The sequence below is a fragment of the Rutidosis leptorrhynchoides genome, chromosome 5, assembly GCF_046630445.1.
Source record: "Rutidosis leptorrhynchoides isolate AG116_Rl617_1_P2 chromosome 5, CSIRO_AGI_Rlap_v1, whole genome shotgun sequence".
NCBI classification, from domain to species: domain Eukaryota; kingdom Viridiplantae; phylum Streptophyta; class Magnoliopsida; order Asterales; family Asteraceae; genus Rutidosis; species Rutidosis leptorrhynchoides.
Window position 1 is genome coordinate 399410608 of NC_092337.1, and position 23069 is coordinate 399433676.

The 23069-nt window shown below is 32.2% G+C and overlaps 1 protein-coding gene and 1 pseudogene across 2 annotated transcripts; one reads left to right on the plus strand and one right to left on the minus strand.

Moving 5' to 3' along the window:
* Positions 1-9335: 9335 nt before the first annotated feature.
* Positions 9336-14299, minus strand: LOC139847738 (uncharacterized). Of its 2 annotated transcripts, none has more exons than XM_071837460.1 (15): positions 14206-14299; positions 14013-14120; positions 13815-13895; positions 12939-13095; positions 12813-12846; positions 12527-12585; positions 12212-12391; positions 11219-11308; positions 10692-10838; positions 10540-10587; positions 10384-10457; positions 10194-10308; positions 10012-10100; positions 9721-9830; positions 9336-9553 (listed from the first exon to the last, which is right to left on the minus strand). In XM_071837460.1, the coding sequence occupies exons 2-15, from the start codon at positions 14027-14029 to the stop codon at positions 9525-9527; spliced, it is 1230 nt and encodes a 409-aa protein (XP_071693561.1). In that variant the 5' UTR covers positions 14030-14120; positions 14206-14299; the 3' UTR covers positions 9336-9524. The 2 variants fall into 2 exon arrangements, with proteins under 2 accessions (XP_071693561.1, XP_071693560.1); XM_071837459.1 differs by having other exon boundaries at positions 12509-12585.
* Positions 14300-16517: 2218 nt separating this feature from the next.
* On the plus strand, positions 16518-19035 carry LOC139849868 (cycloartenol Synthase-like; annotated as a pseudogene).
* Positions 19036-23069: the final 4034 nt, after the last annotated feature.

Here is a 23069-nt window from a genome sequence, read left to right on the forward strand (position 1 = left end):
GTAAGTTTTCAACCAAATGCATTTTGACGTTGTCATAATTCTCAATCACTTCGTGAGACTGGTTGAACCATCTACCACGGTGAATATAATGTTAGTCGTGGAACCGGTCTACGGGTTGAATCATGGTTGAACCATCTATGACGCTTATGTAAACGCCCCACAAACGCCAGGAATGGAGCATTTGTGGGCGTTTGTCCCCAAAAAACGTTGCAAAAGCTTGGGTGGTTTGTGACGTGTCATTGCTTGATTGGTGGGTCAAATTGATCCGTTGGGAGTGTCCAGATTTATATATATATATATATATATATATATATATATATATATATATATATATATATATATATATATATATATATGTTATAATAATAATAACAATATAGATATGGATAGTCAATTTTGGTGTATACATATAGTCAATTTTGGTACACAAAGTATGTATTTTTATATTGAGATTTTAGGCTATAAATACTCATGAATGCAAGCATTAAACTTGTACCATTTCTCACACTTACAAAGTGTTTCTTTCTTTCTCTCCATTATCATCTTTGTTCTTACACTTCATTATTAGTATTCTAAATCAAGAATCAAATCACTAAAGGTAGTTATAAGCCTACTGAATTATAACATCAAGAATCAAACCACTAAAGGTAGTTATAAGCCTACTGAATTATAACACGTTATCAGCACGATAATCTTAATACTAAATATGGTTGGCTCTGCCACCAAAATGATATATGGTCGGTTATACCACCAAAATGATATATGGTCGGTTATACCACCAAAATGATATATGGTCGGTTATACCACCAGAATGATATAGGTCGGTTATACCACCTGAAAAAATATATGGTCGACACTGTCGCCAAATTTTCATTTATGTTTACTAATATTTATATTTTTGTTATATAACATTTATTTATGATTGCTTACACATGGTCGACACTGTCACCTACTTATCATTTATGTTATATTAAATTTATGTTTAATGTTTATATACTTATGAATATAAATTGACTCTAATTTATCATGATGTTTGTTTTAATTTTTGATAATAGAAAATGTCGAATCTGGAAAAGCTTAAATTTACTCCTTTAGAATCAACTGGAAACAACTACATGCCATGGGTTATAAAAGTAAAAATGCATCTTAAATCAATGGGCATTCTTGAAACCATAAATGAAAACAACACTTGTTCTGAAAAAGAACAAGCTACGGCATGTTGCTTTATTCATCAACATATTGATGAATGCTTACAAAATAATTATGTGACTGTAGAAGATCCCCATGTTTTATGGGAAGGTCTCAAAAGCAGATTCAATAATCAAAGAGAAATTTTACTTCCAGCTGCAATGGAACAATGGAGAACATTAAGGTTCCAAGACTTTAAGAAAGTAAATGAATACAGCTCAGCTCTGTATAATACATGTTCACAACTTAAATTCTGTGGACATGAAATTAGTGATGCAGACATGATGGAGAAAACTTTCTCCACAATGAATGCTGCAAACATCACAGTGCAAAGAAATTTGAGAATGCTAAAGTTCAAAACATATCCTGAACTTAATTCATATCTCTTAGTTGCAGAGCAAAATGATGAGCTATTAATGAAAAATCAGCAATCCCGTCCTACTGGTACACTTGCAATCCCTGAAGCAAATACTGCAAATAATTATAAACAGGGACAAGGACGCGGGCAAGGTCGTGGTTATAATAACCATCACCATCATCATGCCAAAAGCCATAACTATGGTAGAAACCATCCTTATGGTAATGGTAATGGGCGTGGACGTGGTCGTGGTCGTGGTGGTCAAAGAAATAGTAATCCACGAAAATATAAATATCAACCACAAAACAAGCCCATTAAACAAGATGTTGAAGAAAATTCTTCTAAAAATTCTGAAGAATCTTGCTACAGATGTGGTAGAATGGGCCACTGGGCTAATACTTGCCGAACATCTAAACATCTTGTTAAGATGTATCAGGATTCGCTGAAAGGTAAAGAAAAGGAAGTAAATTTTGTGGATAATATTGATCCAACAGTCACTGAGAAACCATCTGATTTATATGAAGATTTCTTGAATGTTTAAGTTGTGTGTCTTTTGAAAAATAAACGATTTAATATCGTCTGTCTTTGTCATTATGTTTGCTAAATGTTTCAGTACTATCTATTTGCGTTTAAAATATTGTGTAATATTAATGTACTCACTATTTATTTCTTATATATGAAGTTCAATATGAATTTTGCTGGAATACAACATCAATCAAGTGGTGGAGATCTCTGTATAGCAGACAGTGGAACTACACACACTATACTTAAATCCGAGAAATATTTTATTGATCTAAAACCAACGGAAGGAACTATACATACAATATCAGGACCTGCTAACTTGATAAAAGGGATAGGAAAGGCAAATTTCATACTACCAAATGGTACAAAATTTTTAATAAATGATGCCTTATTTTCTCCCAAGTCAAGCAGAAATTTATTGAGTTTCTCCGACATATACCTTAACGGGTATGATTATCAGTCAGTGACAACAGAAAATGAGAAATATTTAAGTATCACTGACAAGAGTCATGTGGTTGAAAAACTGCCAAGACTTAGTTCTGGATTACATTATACACATATAAATGTACCAGAAATACATATGGTAGTTAACGAAAAATATATTGATCCTGGTGTATTCAGTTTATGGCATAACAGATTAGGCCATCCAGGATCAACAATGATGAAAAGGATTATTGAATGTACTCATGGACATCCACTAAAGGATAGAAAAATCCATCATGATACAATGGTTCCATGTACATCTTGCTCTCTTGGAAAATTGATAACTAGACCCTCACCACTTAAGGTTGAGAAAGAATCACCAATGTTTCTTGAAAGAATTCAAGGTGATATATGTGGACCAATTCATCCACCATGTGGACCATTTAGATATTTCATGGTTCTAATAGACGCATCTAGCAGATGGTCTCATGTTTGTCTGTTATCAAGCCGTAATGTGGCATTTGCAAAATTTCTTGCCCAAATTATTAAATTGAGAGCTCATTTTCCTGATTACACCATTAAAAGGGTGAGACTTGATAATGCTGGTGAATTTACATCTCAAGCATTTAATGACTATTGCATGTCTATAGGAATTGTTGTTGAACATTCTGTTGCTCATGTGCATACACAAAATGGTTTAGCCGAGTCATTGATTAAACGTTTACAGTTAATCGCTAGACCATTGATAATGAGAACAAAACTCCCTGTATCTATATGGGGTCATGCAATTTTACATGCTGCTGCATTGATTCGCATCAGACCAAGTGCAAGTCATAAATATTCCCCCCTACAACTTGCTTTTGGTCAAGAGCCAAATATTTCCCATCTTAGAACATTTGGTTGTGCAGTGTATGTTCCAATTGCGACACCACAACGTACAAAAATGGGTCCTCAAAGGAGGTTGGGAATATATGTTGGATATGAAACATCTTCAATATTAAGGTATATTGAACCTATGACAGGTGACGTTTTTACAGCACGTTTTGCTGATTGTCATTTTAATGAAACATTGTTCCCTAGATTAGGGGGAGAAATGAAAAATAAAGAAAATGATGTTTCATGGTGTGAACCTCAATTAAAGTATCTTGATCCTCGCACAAAAGAATGCGAGACAGAAGTTCAAAAGATAATGCATATACAAGAACTTGCAAATCAATTGCCTGATGCATTTACAGATACAAAAACGGTGACAAAATCATATATACCAGCAGTAAATACTCCAGCTCGAATTGAAATTCCAAAAGCTGGCAATAACGTCACTCATGAATCTTTGCCACGTCAGAAACGTGGAAGACCAATCGGTTCAAAGGATAAAAATCCTCGAAAAAGAAAATCAGCTGATAATGAAGTAAAAGAAAGTGTTCAAGAAGAACCACAAATCAGTACTCCTACTGCAGAGGAGATTGATGATGTCAATACAGAAATTGCAATCAATTATGCATATTCAAAAACATTATGGAACCGAAATGAAATGAAAAATCTTGATGAGAAATTTTCATTTAATGTTGCATATGACATCATGAATAATGATGATGATCCAGAACCAACATCTATGGTTGAATGTCAAAATAGACATGATTGGGCTCAATGGAAAGAAGCAATACGAGCTGAATTAGAATCACTCAATAAAAGAAAAGTTTTCGGATCCATCATTCTCACTCCTAAAGATGTGAAACCTGTAGGATACAGATGGATTTTTGTCCGAAAAAGAAATGAGAAAAATGAAGTTACAAGGTATAAAGCTAGACTTGTAGCTCAAGGTTTTTCTCAAAGACCGGGAATTGATTATGAAGAAACTTATTCTCCTGTTATGGATGCAATTACTTTTAGGTACTTAATCAGTCTGGCAGTTTCTAAAAATTTAGAAATGCATCTCATGGATGTTGTGACTGCTTATCTATATGGATCACTTGATAGTGATATATATATGAAGATACCTGAAGGATTTAAGGTACCAGAAGCATCAAATGCAAAACCCAAAGAAATGTATTCGATTAAATTACAAAGATCTTTATATGGGTTAAAACAATCGGGACGTATGTGGTATAACCGATTAAGTGATTACTTGATAAGCAAAGGGTATACAAATAATCTTACTTGCCCTTGTGTTTTCATTAAGAAAACAACATCCGGATATGTGATCATAGCTGTTTATGTTGATGATCTTAACATCATAGGTACAAATAAAGAGATCCATGAAGCCATTCAACTTCTAAAGAAAGAATTTGAAATGAAAGATCTCGGAAAAACCAAGTATTGCCTTGGTTTACAAATTGAGCATATGCCTAATGGTTTACTTGTACATCAAACAACATATACTGAAAAGATTTTGAAACGTTTCAATATGGACAAGGCAAGACCATTAAGTACTCCTATGGTTGTTAGATCACTCAATGTTGAAGCTGATCCATTTCGTCCATGTGAAGATCAAGAAGACATTCTTGGACCAGAAGTACCATATCTTAGTGCAATTGGAGCTCTTATGTATCTTACAAATTGTACAAGACCTGACATTTCTTTTGCAGTTAATTTGTTGGCTAGGTTCAGCTCTGCTCCTACCAAAAGACACTGGAATGGGATCAAACACATATTTCGATACCTTCGAGGAACTACTGATTTAGGATTATTTTATTCTAACGAATCAAAACAAGATTTGGTTGGTTATGCAGATGCAGGTTATTTATCTGATCCACATAAAGCTAAATCTCAAACTGGATATGTATTCCTAAATGGAGGTACTGCAATATCATGGCGTTCTCAAAAACAAACACTTGTTGCTACATCGTCAAATCATGCCGAAGTGATTGCATTACATGAAGCTACTCGAGAATGTTTTTGGTTGAGATCAATGACACAACTCATTACTGATTCTTGTGGACTAGAACGCGATAAAAGTCCAACAACTATCTATGAAGATAATGCAGCTTGCATAGCACAGATGAAAGAAGGGTATATCAAAAGTGACCGAACAAAACACATACCACCTAGATTCTTCTCATACACTCAAAATCTCATTAAGGACAACCAGATTGAAATGAGATATGTGCAATCTAGCAAAAACTCTGCTGATCTTTTCACGAAAGCACTTCCAACTGCTATTTTCAGAACACACGTTCATAACATTGGCATGAGACATGTTCAAAAGATGTAACAGCTGAAGCGATGTCTACTTGAGGGGGAGTCAACTCCATGCTGCACTCTTTTTCCCTTAGCTAAAGTTTTTTCCCACTGGGTTTTCTTTAGCAAGGTTTTTAACGAGGCAGTAATTTATAGTTGATCTTCAACAAAATAAAATTGCTATCCAAGGGGGAGTGTTATAATAATAATAACAATATAGATATGGATAGTCAATTTTGGTGTATACATATAGTCAATTTTGGTACACAAAGTATGTATTTTTATATTGAGATTTTAGGCTATAAATACTCATGAATGCAAGCATTAAACTTGTACCATTTCTCACACTTACAAAGTGTTTCTTTCTTTCTCTCCATTATCATCTTTGTTCTTACACTTCATTATTAGTATTCTAAATCAAGAATCAAATCACTAAAGGTAGTTATAAGCCTACTGAATTATAACATCAAGAATCAAACCACTAAAGGTAGTTATAAGCCTACTGAATTATAACAATATATATATATATATATATATATATATATATATATATATATATATATATATATATATATATAGTGTTAGGATCAAGAGGGAAGTAACCATTCGGGGGGAAGCCAATTTTTTATTTTTTTTCGTTTTTTGAAAAAACTTTGTTCACAAACATTATAGATGAGATGAAAATATGAACATTTAGTATTTTGATGTTTTAGCTATTGTGGTTTAAATATTAGGGTTTAGATATTAGGGTTTATAGGGTTTAGATATTAGGGTTTAGATTTAGGGTTTAGATTTAGGGTTTAGATTTAAGATTTAGATTGAGTTTTTAACACGGACGGTTTCCATAAACCCAAAACACCAAACCCTAAACCCTAAACCCTAAACTCTAAATCGGGTTAAATTTTACTTCACAAAACATGAAGAAAAAAAAAACGTTCATATTCTTCACGAACAATATTATCTTGAATGTTATTTTTGTCGATCGTTTTCCCGCCTAAATAATAACATTCATCACGAAGTGTTTCTTCTAAATGTTCATATTTTCGTGTGATCTTGATGCCGAAAAAAAAAATTCAAAAAAAAACGAATTTTTTTTTATTCCCCCCGCTTCCCCCCGATTGGTTACTTCCCCATTGATCCTGCCCCTATATATATATATATATATATATATATATATATATATATATATATATTACCTATCTTTATCTATAAATATATACATATTTATTTTTATATATATACATATATGTATATGTATTGCGTGATATATGTATATGTAATATACATATCTTGTTTTTTTATGTATGTCATTTATTTGTGCAGGTTCATCAAAAAAGGACATATACAAGAAAAAAAAAATGCAGGATTCCGAAGAGGAAGCATGGCTAGTAACATGTTGGATTGATTCGTCCGAAGATTCAAAAAGTTTACGACTTTGTGGGTTACGATTTATGAACGGTTTAACATCAATAACCGTGGGTGGTTTCGGGGAGATAATCAATTGACATCGAAATGGTGTCATATAAGTAAAAATTGTAAGGAGTTTAATGGTGTGTTCGAGGAAACGCAACGCAATTGGGGTAGTGGAAGGAATGATCGTGACTTAATGAAAACCGTGTTGCTTAATTATAAAAGAAAGACTTTTAAAGATTTTAAGATGACCGAAGCTTGGGATGTTTTTAAAAAAACATCCAAAATGGTATGCACCACCACCGGTCGGGGGAGATGACGAAGGTGGTGATGATGATGATGATGATGATGATGATGATGATGATGATGAATGATGCGCATTGATGCACATCAGTTGCGCTAGATGGAAATAGTGTCGCTATAGGAATGCTTGCTTGTGCTTTTGTGATGCTTGAATGCTTTTGGGTAGTTGTTAAATATTGAGTAGATATTCCGAGAACGCGCCCTTGTACTTATGTCGATATGGTCGTTTGTCGCATTTGGGTCAAGATTATCATCTTTTGTTGTGAATATGGGTCAAGTAAACCAAATGGTTAAAAGTACTTGTAATGTAAGTTGAATTGTTGTTAGTGATAAACATTGGGTCAAAAGGTATCAATTTGGGTAGAATGAGGACTAATGTAGTTTACCCGCCGGATAATATGTGTACCTGTTGGGTAAAGAGCTTGAGCAGAATGTTGGTTAAAAATGTTTACCCACCGGGTAAATAGTGTACCCACCGTGTATAGATGATTTCACGGCATTCGAGATGCTAAGGGGGTTTGAATCATGATGAGATGGTCAAACCTCAGGATGACACGAGTTGCCCTTGGTTGATACGAGATTTGATGGAGATTGACGATATGCATAAATGTATATATTTGTTGTTCTCACTAAGCTTTGCTTACTCCGTTGTTACTATTTTTGTAGGATTGAATCCCGCCACAGGAAAGGGTAAGAGCGCGGTGACGATAGAACAAAGGAATGCTTGCTTGTGCTTTTGTGATGCTTGAATGCTTTTGGGTAGTTGTTAAATATTGGGTAGATATTCCCGAGAACACGCTCTTGTACTTGTGTCGATATGGTCGTTTGTCGCATTTGGGTTAAGATTATCATCTTTTGTTGTGAATATGGGTCAAGTAAGCCATATGGTTAAAAGTACTTGTAATGTAAGTTGAATTGTTGTTGGTGATAAACATTAGGTCAAAAGGTATCAATTTCGAAAAAATGAGGACTAATGTAGTTCACCCGCCAGGTAATGTGTGTACCAGCTGGGTAAAGCTTGGGCATAATGTTGGTTAAAAAAGTTTACCCACCTGGTAATTAGTGTACCCGTCGGGTAATGTAAAAAAAATGAGTTATGGTCGTTTCACTATAATCATTATATCTCTTGAACTACCAATATGATGTCAACCCCTTCACATTTTAGCGCTAAGAAAAAAAAAAAAAAAAATCATTTATGTAGTTCATCAAACAACGATACTTATTACAGGAAGCTAAAATTTTGTAACTAATTTTCCATAGAAACATTAACAAATGCATATCACGATCAACAAAATAGAATGAATAAAAAAATCACAATTGAAAAAAAAACAATAATTTTACCTTTATAGTTGAACCTAACACAGCTGGCCAAAATCAGAATACTATCGTAATAACCATTTTGAAAAAAATAATAATAACGAACTTAAATCCAGCAATCAGGTACCCAAATTAATTGGAAAAACCAATGTAACCGGCAGTACCTTCTACAACTTTATGGAATAAAATGACAAACGGATGTGCTCTGTCTCATTAAATTGGGAATAAAGGACAACGGTACTAACCTATAAATAAATACGATATGACATCTTCCAACACAACTGAATATCCATTATGAAACACAACATAGCAATCGTATCTCCAAAGATCCATCACCCGCGCTACCGAAATACATATATAGCATTTAACTTACGATTTCAGGTAACGTTTCTTGAACATAAATCCTAACACCGTCCTTGAGCCACCGGTTCTGGCTCGTTTAACTACAGAGATCTTCATGTAGTCTAGGTGTTCTGTAAAAAAACTTTCAACCAGAAGCTTCCAAGGAACTACAATCTCGACCTCAGACACCACGAGTGTCAAAAGCACTACGAGTGATAAATGCGCTTATTACTTTAATAAATTTATGCATAACTATTTTAATAGAAGCACTACGAGTGATAAAACTAGAGGGGCACAAAGCAAAGGCATCAGACTTTTAGTAAAATATAGCATCAGACTTCAGTAAAAAAAGAAACAAGAAACAAACAATGTATTCAGTTTAAGTTCGAGATAAAACATAAAAATAACCAAAACTATTACATAATAAACTTAACCATCTTAAAAAGGTAGTAGACAACAGGCTACATACAAGAACTCTCAATTCTTAATCATCACCAAAAGTCGTCTTCTTTCCTGCAACATCAACAAAGAAACAATGTAAGATTCAAATAACCAATGAATAATAAATAAACAATGAATAACAAATAACAAATAAACAATGAATAAGATTCAAATGCAGTAAACAGTTGAAAAAAAAACGTTGGATATATGAAGAAATAAAGTAAAGATAGAACATATACCTGTACCGAGGGTTGCCATGCTCGGCCTGCTAGGTCCACGACCTCTACCACGTCCACCACCACCATCTCGGCCACCGAATCTACCACCACCACCACGACCACCGCTAAACCTACCGCCACAATGTAAGATTCAAATAATAACCAACGAATAACAAGTAAACAATGAAAAAGATTGAAATAACAGTTGAACAAAAAATAATAAAGTAAAGATAAAACATATACATGTATGATTTCAATCAGATATCAAATTTCGTAACAGGATTAGAAAACCCAACTTTAAAAAGTTCTTACCCGCCTTGAGTGTACGCACCCCCCCTTTCCTTAGCAAAATCGAGTTTAACAGCACGTCCAACTAAATCTTCACCATTGAGTTCGAGTGCCTAACAATAAAATTACACACAAATTAGTGGTCTGATTAACATTTAGATAAAGGGTAAATAATAATCAAAACCAGATATATATTATATATATACCTTTTGAGCTGCATCAGGGGTAGCGAATTCAACGTGTCCATAACCTGCAAAGCAATTATCTCTCATTGCAAAACGAACCTGAACTACTTCACCAGCATCCTTGAAAAAGTTAATACTGCAGAAATCACCAATTGTCAAATTTTGTCAAATAATATTAACTTTACAAGTCTAGAGTAAAGGCGAAACTTACACATCATTTTCTTCAATGGAGAAACTTAAGTTGCCCATAAACAAAGTTTTCGATCCAGTAGCAGGTGTTTGAGGCTGCAGGATAAAAACTTAAAGTTATTAATGCAATTATTAAGTACCATATGAACGAGTAAACGAAATAAGATAAATCACTAACGGCTTTCTTAGCTGCTGATGGAGCATCAACCATTTCAACATCAGTAACCTACACAAACTTCAATCATAAGCCAACACACATACATAGTAGATACATAATCACTCACATACAAGTACACAAATTTATCACGATAGATCAAAAACACTTCTTACTTTCTTCTTCTTCACAGTTTTAGGTTCATCTTCCTCATTAGAACCTTCTTCTTCTTCTTTTTCAGATTCTTCCTCCTCAGATTCACTGCTCTCTTCAACATTAGCGGCTGGTTTTGCAGAAGCAGTCTTTACTGGGACAGGCGTATCCTGAACAAAAAAAAAGTAAGAAGTTTTATAAAACATGAAGTGCATTTAAAAGTTAGACAAATACAAATACTTGGTTTGGTGTTGTCACTTGCTTCTATGAATTTTGGAGCTAAATTTCGTTTAAAGTACTTGGAATGGTGTAATCAAGTGTAGCATTATATGCTAATAGCTAGTTTGATTAGAGTTATGAATTTCAGTTTTAAGCGAAACCAAACCGAAGTTGCTTTCAGTTTTAAATACGGTTTTCAGTTTTGCTATAAAAAAAAAAATTATAAAACCAAATACACTGAAGATCAACACCACTGAACAATCACAAAAACAAACATACGTATCATATTCAAATTTGACAGGTGCCATAAAGTTTAGTAAGTCTGACTCACTTCATCATCATCCAAAGATTCATCATCATCTGAACTTTCCTTACTTTTGGTGCTATCCTTACTAACCCGTTTACTAGAAAAAGATTTTAGCTGCAAATATATGTTAAAAAAATTAGTTTGTAGAAAGAAATCATTATTTTATATATATATATATATATATATATATATATATATATATATATATATATATATATATATATATATATATATATATATATATATATATATATATATATATATATATATATATATATATATATATATATATATAGGGGCAGGATCAATGGGGAAGTAACCAATCGGGGGGAAGCAAAAAAAAAAAAAAAAAAGAAAAATTCGTTTTTTTTTTGAATTTTTTTTTCCGGCATCAAGATCACACGAAAATATGAACATTTAGAAGAGACACTTCGTGATGAATGTTATTATTTAGGCGGGAAAACGATCGACAAAAATAACATTCAAGATAATATTGTTCGTGAATAATATGAACGTTTTTTTTTCCATGTTTTATGAAGTAAAATTTAGCCCGATTTAGAGTTTAGGGTTTAGGGTTTATTCCATAAACCCAAAACACCAAACCCTAAACCGTTCGTGTTAAAAACTCAATCTAAATCCTAAATCTAAACCCTAGATCTAAACCCTAAACCCTAAATTTCTAAACCCTAATATCTAAACCCTCTAAACCCTAACATCTAAACCCTAATATCTAAACCCCAATAGCTAAAACCTCAAAATACGCTCAAAAAACACGATAATTGTTATATATTACTTCTTCGAGCGTTTTCCCGCCAAAATAAAAACATTTATCACAAAGTGTCTCTACTAAATGTTCATATTTTCATCTCATCTATAATGTTCGTGAACAAAGTTTTTTCAAAAAAACCAAAAGAAAAAAAAAGTTTTTGCTTCCCCCCGAATGGTTACTTCCCTCTTGATCCTACCACTATATATATATATATATATATATATATATATATATATAAGATTCTCTACCATCTCTTCCTCAGAATCATTATCCACATATTCTGCTAGCATTGCTGCTTCCAAGCTACTAATTTCCGAGCTACTTCTTACATCTTGTGAAAAAACACTTTCCTCACTAGTTGTGGGAGCGATATCATCAATATCAGCACCTTCGATGCGTTCCCCCCTAATAGTAGTAGGTTTCGGTTCCTGCAAACACGTTAAAATAATCATTATCATTAACATATACAACTACACTACAATAACATTATTAATATAAACAAAAGACAAACTAAATCAGCGACAATATCTACTTAACAACCTTACCTTCTGAGGTTTGACTACCTTTTGTTTCTTACAAATCCCAACTTTTTCCTCGATTGCCTTCTTTGCATCTCTCTTGCCTATATACACAACCCAAAATAATATTCAATAAAAACATAACATCTACTTTGTCAAATATAATAAACTTACTTTAAACAGCAAAACAGTTACTATTATCATATTTAATATCTCTAAAAAACAAGCCGTTTCGCAATCAAAACTCAAAAAAATTTAACCCATCTTTACAGCAAAATCGCATACATATATAGCATACAACGATTAACAATTAAAAGTAAAAAGATGTTACCTTTTTTTATTGATTTGGTACGCTCAGCATCAGCCTGAAACAACATTGAAAGAAACAAAAAAAAATCATTAATACAACTATTTATAGATATAGAAATAGATATTAAAAAAAAAAAAAAAATTATACCATCTCTTCCTCAGAAGAATCAATTTGTTTTGCATAATATGATAGCAAAAGTGCTTCAGAGCTAGTGGTCTCATGTGAAGAATCACTTTCCTCGGTAGATGTGTCAGCGATATCAATCTGCAGCACCTTCAATAAATTCACTAGTACGTTTGGGTTCCTGCAAACATGTTAAAATGGGTTTGTATTAACAAATCATTAATACAACTATATTACATACCTGCCAATTGAGAACCATACTCTAAAAGTTGGGTCAATTGGGTCAAGCAATCGGGTCAATTCGGTCATGAAATAAATTAGGCGTAGTAATGGCAAATCAAAATCTAAAAAAATGCCCAATAGGTTTCCCTTCAACCTATCGAGTCCTTTACGAAATATAAAGGAACGAGAGTAATGGGTATCAATTCCCAAAGTTCAATAGATAGAAATAGGTCAATTGTGAATGGGTCAAATGGGTTGAGCTTAAAAAATTTCATCCGCCAAACATATATGAAAGCATTCATGGTTATATCATTTATTACGTATATTATTATTTTCATTATGTATAATAAATAATAAATAATAATAACCAAAATAATATAATAATTGTAAAAAAAATCAATGGGAAAAGTACATGACCCGTTTAACCCATTTGACCTGTTACCCGTTTCGACCCGTTACCCAACTCGGCCCATTTGGACCCGTTTAAAAATTTGACCCGTTTGACTCATGACCTATTTCTACCCAAAACCATTTTGACCCGTTACCCAACCTGACCCGTTTGTCAGGTATACTATACTACAATAATAAACAAAAAGTCTAATGTCTAAAACATACATACATACATAGACATATGTCATAACCTCATGTATAAAGATGCAGATGTAATAAATATTATACCTTTTCTTCCTCAGATTCAGATGAGCTACTGGAATCATGTGAATCACTTTCCTCAATAGATTTCCTAGTAGGTTTGGGTTCCTGTAAGCATTTTAAATGGGTTTGTAAAAACAAATCATTATCATTAATACAACAATATTACATTGATAAATAATAAACAAAAGACAAACTAAATCAGAGTCCATATCTACTCACAACCTTCTGTTTCTTAACATCCTTCTTTTGTTGAGTTTCAGCACCCCTTCCCTTGGCCAAATCAAGTTCGACAGGACGGCCTACTAAATCTTTGCCATTGAGTTTGAGTGCCTGCCAAACCAATTACATAAATTAGTGTCTGATTAGATCCAAGAAACAGTTGAAAAAAAAATGATAATCAAAACCAGATATATACCTTTTGAGCTGCATCAGGGGTGGCGAATGTAACATGTGCATAACCCACAAAATTAACTTCAACAACTTTACCAGCATCCTTGAAAAAATCAATACTGCAAAAGTCAACAATTGTCAGAAATAAATAAGAGATTAAATTTAGAAGTCTTAAGAGTATAAGTAGCACTTACACATCTTGTTTTTCAGCAACGAAACGTAGGTTACCCAAATGCACAGTTTTGGATCCAGTGGTTTGAGGCTGCATGATTACTTTACGTTAGTAATGCAAACAACAACCTTAAGAACAAAATAAATAAATAAATAAATCTTTTAGATCAACCCACCCAACATGTTTTCACACATTTTACCCAACCAGTCCAAATTGCTATCTCTACTAACTTAAAAAACAACGGAAAATCAAAACAGAACATTAATACCAGAGTTTGTGCCGCTTCGGGAGTTTTGGAATTCACTGGATCAATAACTGTGGATGAAAAACATTCAAAAATTTGTAAATAGTTGCATTTTCATACATAAAGCATTACAACAATCAAAAATATTAGACACTAAATAAAATGCTACCTTTTTTTACAGCAGATGCCTTTATTACAGCTGGGACAGGTTTCTTTGCAGCTTCTTCTTCTTCCTCAGAACTTGACTCAGTTCTTTTTTGCAGCAACAGTGTCATTCTTGGCTGCAGCCACTGGCTTCTTTGGTTCATCCTGCATATTTTAAAACCATCATTAAAAAAACAACAAAATAAGTATCAACTAGTATACAGAGAACATGAAATTAGTCAGAGAGTATCCAGGTGGCACAAAATTAAAAGTCTTAACTCACTTCATCATCTGATGAATCACTTTCATCAGAAGATTCAGATTCATAACAAATCATTATTACAACTATGCTGCAATAATAAACAAAAAAAAATGTCTAAGACAGAATAAATCAGTGACCATATCTCACATCATCAGATGATGAATCAGATTCATCACTGCTTGACTCCTTAGCAGGCTTCTTAACCACAGCGGCTGCTGCTTTTTTGGGCACAACCTGTATAACAACATTAATAACATCAACACATATTGAGAAAACATAAACCAAGCTGTCAGATTTGATCAAAATCAAACACATTAAACTATGCAAAAAAAGATATATGAACAGTATGTGTATCACTCTAAATTTTGAATATTACAAAGTATAGTTTTATATGAGACAATTAACATAATGTAAGCATAACCATAACCAGGTATATAAAATGTAGATATAAAGAAGATTATACCTTCTTAACATCCTTCTTCTGTTTCTTACTACTCACAGCATGTTTCTCAATTATCTCCTCTGCATCTCTCTTCCTATATATCCAATTCAAAAGAACAATCAATTGAAACAAACATAACACCTACTTTGTAAAATTATAACCTAAATACCTAAAAAATCATTACAACACACACATATCTACATATACAAACGAAAAATAACATACATATACATATATAGCATAAAACGATTACAATTTTAAGGTAAAAGGATGTTACCTTTTTTAATTGATTTGGTAGGCTCAGCAACAATAGCATCAGCCTGAAATAACATCTAAACAAACACACACAAAAATTCAAAAAATATATAAATCATAGATCATAGATTATAGATTATAGATACACGAAATAACAAAGAATAAATTGAATAAAAACAGTACCTTGGAGGCAGACTTCTTACTTTTAGCACCCATTTAGATATAATTTGATGAAAATTAGGTTTCACAGAAGAGAAAGGGTGAAAAGAGGTAGATTTGGTCGTAGTAGCTGCGGTGAAGAGCGACTACAAAAACCCTAGATGAAATTAGGGTTTTAGAGAAGAGAGGGTCGTTTACGGAGTATACAGACAAATGAAGAAGAATGAAAACAGATAAGATAGTAGAAGACTACAACTACAAAGTAGATGATGTATTTTTTTAGTCCCTTAACCTTTGCAAACTACTCTTTTTTAGTCCCTGTACTTTTGCAAATTACTTTTGTCAAAAAATTTTAGTAAGCATATACTTTTGATTTGGTATTTTTGGATCTTTCATTATGTCTTTAAAAAAAAAAAAAAATTGTAACCAAATTTATGTTTATTAATAAAAAATTTGTTTATATTAATAACTTTTATGTTTAATTGTAATTATTTGATATTATGAAAAAATTAAAAAAGTAATTAAAAAATATGGACGAAAGGTGTAATTAAAAAATAGTCATGAGAAGGAAGTGCTGATGTAACGCTGAGGTGGCGTCTAGTTCTGGAGGACTAAGACGAAATCATTGGGACATCTCTAATTATAAATCACGGATATGAATGAGAAATACACAAGTCAGTTTTCTATCTTCTTATAGTAGCGTTTTGAACTATGTTACCTTAAGATTACTTGGAATGAATAATGGTGAAGAAGGCACAAATTTGGATTTTGGACCATGGTGGAGCCACCTCGATAACATCTTGGGGAAAGTTATGGCTTTCGGTATGGTACTTTTTGCTTTAATCGTGATTTTGATCTTACTTACTAAGATTATTTAGAGGTGCAATATTGATACGTCTAATATTCCGTCACGTCACATCGACCATAAATATATCTTGTTTTTCCGTTGGTTGAACTAATAGTAATTGAATAAAGTTTTCTATGCATTTTTAATACATTTGGGTACATTTGTGACCCGTATGACTTGTTTAACCCGTTTGACCCAAATTCACTTTACCGAGCTTTCTAGATTTTACCAACAAGAATCATTAGAGAACCCAAATCAGTCTGCTTATTCTAACGGTTTGACATCTCCACCTTTATGATTTTTTGTTGTTGTTATTTATTTATTTCGGATATAGGTGCTCGGGGCGTATGAGTGGTCTGGGAACAACCCATTTCCCCCTGAGTTATGGTTGCTTCCATATATTCTTCCGGTTCATCCAGGTGAACCTCTTTTTATTCCTGATATATCTGTTATGCATAAGCCTATATATGTATGTATAACGAAATGTTGCAGGTAAGGTATGGTGTCATGCTAGAATGGTATACTTGCCTATGTCGTATTTATACGCCAAGAGATTTGTTGGTCCAATCTCACCTACAGTTCTTTCATTAAGAAACGAGCTTTTCACAGTTCCTTATTGTAAAATAGATTGGAACAAAGTATGAAATCAATGCGCAAAGGAAGATCTTTACTATCCGCACCCTGTTATCCAGGACTTAATTTGGGGAACGATTGATAAATTTGTGGAACCAATTCTCATGAGATGGCACGTGAAAAGTTTTAGAAAAAAGGCGCTTAAACATGTAATGGAACTGATTCATTATGAAGACGAAAATGCTTGTTATGTATGCATAGGACCAGTAAACGAAGTAATCAGGTTTTATGTGAAATTTGTTACTGAATGCATATGCTTTTTTTACAGTCACTAGAAGATACTTAAATATTGCAGGTGCTAAATATGCTCTGTTGTTGGGTCGAAGGTCCTAATTCGGATGCTTTCAAGTTTCATGTCCCGAGAATACATGATTATTTGTGGGTTGCTGAAGATGGCATGAAAATGAAGGTGTATATGATACTCTATTTTGGTTGGTTTATATGATTAAATTACATCATGCCTTTTTAAAGTGCAAATTATTGAAAAATTTTGTAAATTTATTTAGGGTTATAATGGCAGTCAAATATGGGATACCGATTTCGCCATTCAGGCAATTGTTTCTACGAATCTTATTGGAGAATTTGGGTGAACGCTTAAAAAAGCACGCAAGTTCTTGAAAAGGTCGCAGGTGAAACATGTTATTATAGGAAGAGTTAGAGGTGGCAAGATGGCCGGGTTGGATAACGGGTCATAACTGATTCGGGTTAGTTTACTTGACCTGTTTCGGTACAGGTCATTGATGATTTCCCTGGAGATCCTGGTTATTAGTATCATCACATTTTGAAAGGTGGTTGGCCGTTTTTGACTCTAGATAATGGGTGGATTGTATCAGATTGTACTGCTGAAGGATTAAAGCTTAACATTCATGATTTAGAACATTTAAGTTATCCGTTACTGTTTAATATAATGATGATAATGAATGAATAATAACGATACATTTTAAATGTTAAAGTTTATATTTACCTTTGTTAGGCTGCACTCATGCTATCCAAATTGCCATCAGAAACTGTTGGTGAACCATTAGATGTAAAACGACTATATGATACAGTTAACGTTATTATATCTTTATAGATAATTATGATCCATGATTCTAACTAAACATTCAAATACGATAAACCTTATTCAAACATAAAGGAAAAAAGAATTCAAATACGATAAACCTTATTCAAACATAAATGAAAAAAGAATGTAGCTTTTCTTTTTATATTCGCGCAGAATGCTGATGGTAGTTTTGCAACATATGAACTGACAAGATCCTACAAATGGTTGGAGGTACCATTTTTCGATACTGTTTCAATTATTATTTTGTTCAATCTAACTAGTTTCTAATATATTTTTTCACGCGAACCTATTTTCAGTTATTAAGACCTGTAGAAACATTTGGTAATGTTGTTATTGACTACCCGTAAGAAGCACTATCTTTGTTCTTTTATAATTTATTTTAAAAGAAAATGTAATGTAATTATGTTGGGTTTTTTTGACATCAATTATGTTGGTTTTTTACCAAGCAGCTATTGCTTTTCAGATGTTTAGAATGTACCTCATCTGCAGTTCAAGCTTTAGCAGCTTTTAAGGAGTTATACCCTCATCATAGGAGAAAAGAACTACCAAAAGTGACAGAGCAGTTATGTTTATTGGAAAAGATCAGGCATCATACTGTTCATGGTTTTGTTGGAAAACCGTGTGTATGATGTGAAAAATATAGTATATAATTTATCTCTAGAAAATGCCGGTTTAAAGATTACTACACACTAACGGGCAGTGTACCCGATCGTGTAATAGTATAAAATTGGTAATTCCAAAATCGTTCCAAGGACAGTTTAAACGTGAGAATTAAGATTGTTCTAATAAAATAAACTAAGTTAATCTACGAAAATCGAAAGTACGAGATAGTTTGTTTTGGTGGCTATTTAACGATTAGCCAAATCAAAGATTGATTAAAAGTAAAAGACGATATTTTTGTATTTTTAAGTTTATAAAAATAAATGCTGACTCAATAAAAAGTAAAGATATTTGAATTCAATAGATAGAAGAATGTTCGCCTAGATCTCCTATTCGCAGTGTTGGATGATTTGTTACTAAGCACTAGTTCTATTTATCAATGCATGCAATTACAGAGTCGGTTTACCCAGAGTTCTCTTTTAGCAAACACGTCAAACTAGAATTTATTGGCTTAGGGTTCCCTTTCACCAAAGACCTCTTTCGTTTGTGACTTAGTAATTAACTAATTATAAGATTAAGATTCAATTGGTTACGCGTTCTGATAATGCTAAAAACGAACATATATTTCATAGCATTATTCCTCAAGAAAGACAAGCTTTTAATTGCAACTGTTCTATTTACAAGTGATATACGTTTAAATAATAAAAGGTGAAGACAAAAGACAGATTCGACGAATTGAAGACGCAAACGACCAAAAAGCTCAAAAGTACAAAAGACAATCAAAGAGGTTCCAATTATTGATAAGAAACGTCTCGAAATCACAAGAGTACAAGATTCAAAACGCAAAGTACAAAATATAAAATTGTACGCAAGGACGTTCGAAAATCCGGAACCGGGACCAGAGTCAACTCTTAACGCTCGACGTAACGGACTAAAAATTACAAGTTAACTATGTATATAAATATAATATAATATATAATTAATTATATTAATTATATATATATTATATTTATAAATAAAAAAACCGTCGGCAGAGAAAGACTCCAAGGACTGAGCTGTAAATTCATTCTCCGCGACTCGCGGAGTTTGAAGAGGATTTTGCCGCGAGTCGCGGAGCCCTAAATTTGAAAACTGCCTATAAAGCCAACCGAATTCTGATCAAAATTATCATCTTTTTCTTCCTCATTCATACGTAAAATTTATATTTATATTTATAATTTATATTTTAATTTTAATTATAATTCTAATAATAAGGGTATGTTAGCGAATGTTGTAAGGGTGTAAGTCGAAATTCTTTTCGTGTAACGCTACGCTATTTTTAATCATTGTAAGTTATGTTCAACCTTTTTATATTAATGTCTCGTAGCTAAGTTATTATTATGCTTATTTAAAACGAAGTAATCATGATGTTGGGCTAATTACTAAAATTGGGTAATTGGGCTTTGTATCATAATTGGGGTTTGGACAAAAGAACGACACTTGTGGAAATTAGACTATGGGCTATTAATGGGCTTTATATTTGTTTAACTAAATGAAAGTTTGTTAATGTTAATATAAAGATTTACAATTGGGCGTCCCTATAAATTACCATATACACTCAATCGGACACGATGGGCGGAGTATTTATATGTACGAATAATCGTTCATTTAACCGGACACGGGAATGGATTAATAGCCACTAGAATAATTAAAACAGGGGTGAAATTACATTCAAGGGTAATTGGTGTAATTGTTAACAAAGTAGTAAAACCTTGGTTTACACGCAGTCGATAACCTGGTGTATTCATTAAACAAAGTATTAAAACCTTGTTACAATTCGAATCCCCAATTAGTTGGAATATTTAACTTCGGGTATAATAATAATTTGACGAGGACACTCGCACTTTATATTTATGATTGATGGACTGTTATGGACAAAAACCAGACGGACAGATTAAATAATCCAGGACAAAGGACAATTAACCCATGGGCATAAAACTAAAATCAACACGTCAAACATCATGATTACGGAAGTTTAAATAAGCATAATTCTTTTATTTCATATTTAATTTCCTTTATTTTATATTTAATTGCACTTCTAATTATCGCACTTTTATTTATTGTTATTTAATCGCACTTTTAATTATCGTACTTTTTAATTATCGCAATTTTATTTTATCGCACTTTTATTATTCGCAATTTCATTATCGTTATTTACTTTACGCTTTAAATTAAGTCTTTTATTTATTTAATATTTTACATTAGGTTTTAACTGCGACTAAAGTTTTAAAATCGACAAACCGGTCATTAAACGGTAAAAATCCCCCTTTATAATAATAATATTACTTATATATATATTTGTATTTTTATAAAAGTAAACTAATATAGCGTTGAGCTTTGTTTAAAGATTTCCCTGTGGAACGAACCGGACTTACTAAAAACTACACTACTTTACGATTAGGTACACTGCCTATAAGTGTTGTAGCAAGGTTTAAGTATATCCATTCTATAAATAAATAAATATCTTGTGTAAAATTGTATCGTATTTAATAGTGTTTTCTGCTAAAATTAATAACTATTTTATATACACCTCGCATAACATCAAGTATTTTTGGCGCCGCTGCCGGGGAACACTCTTAAACGCCGGAAGCGCAACGCTAATAAAAAAAAAAAGGATTTTTAGCTTACTTCTATTAAAAATTCGTTTTTGTAAAAGTACGTGTTAATTATTCAAAAATATAAAAAGAAAAACAAAAATATAAGTATTTTTTTTAAAATATTTAAGTTTTATAAGTTTCTTTATTTTTATTTTAATTTATAAAAATATAAGTTTTATTAAATATCTTTTATATATAGAAAAAAAAAAACAGAAAACAGAAAATAAAAAAAAAATAAAGAAAAAAAACGCGTCGAATATTTAAATCTGTCAACTGAATTTCTGAACCCCGCGACTCGCGGGGTTTGAAGCATTAAATACCGCGACTCGCGGAGATGCTCTGACACGAGACAGAACCCTAATTCAGCATTTATTACGGATTATTAATTATTATTATTATTATTAACCCTAATTATTATTAATATTATAATTAAGTTTTATTTTAATTTAAGTTTTATTTAATTTATATTTTAGTTTATTAAGTTTAATTAAATTGTAAAATTAGTAGTTTTATTAAATAAATAATATAAAAATAATATTTTTATAAAAATTGTAATTTTTACAACTTTTTATATATTTTTATATTTTGTCCCTTTTTAATTATTGTAGCGTAATATTTGTATTTTTAGCTCATAATTAATTTTAAACTTAGTTTTTGCTATAGTTATTTTTACTCCTAGATTTTTAGGCTTTGCCGTAGAATTCCTTAAGTGCTTTTTCTTTAGACTAAGATTTAGGTACTTTAGAATTTTGCGACGCCTTTTTAAGTTTTAGTTTCTTTTTAAGTTATTTCCATTTGGGATTTAGTTTTTCCTGTAAGCTTTAATATTTTTAGACTTTTACTATGTATCAATTATCATTCCAATTAGTAATTTCAATTTACGATTATAATTTTAAGTTAGTTATAGTAATAAGGTTAGGTTAGTCAAGTATTTTTAAGTTTTTATAAGTTTCTTTTATTTTTCCGTCACCTTTTATTTTTCAACCATTTTTTTTCTTTTTCGACCTTTTTCGACGAACTCTTTTTCTCTCTTATTTCTCACCATCCTAGTTTTTAGGACTTAGAATTTTTATTCTACTTCTTATCTAAATTTCTTAAAATTACGAAAATTTATTTTAAGTGGTTAAATTAATAGACATCAAAATTTTCTGGTTCGTAGTAATAGTTGGATTTGTACGTGGACCGGGTTATTGGAGCCAAACAGTCCTCAATTATATTGAGACCAAACGAATCCTGCCCCTCTGCTGCATCTTTTGGCTATTCGAAACGTGGACAAAATCAGAAAAGTCTATTGATTGGATAACTTATTATAATTTTTCTTTCTTTTTAAAAAACTAATAGGATATTCAGTGAATGCACCGAGCAAGACGTTCATCACCTTTTGTACGTTCACCACCTGTAACTAGATCAAGACATTTAGCAAATATAACCG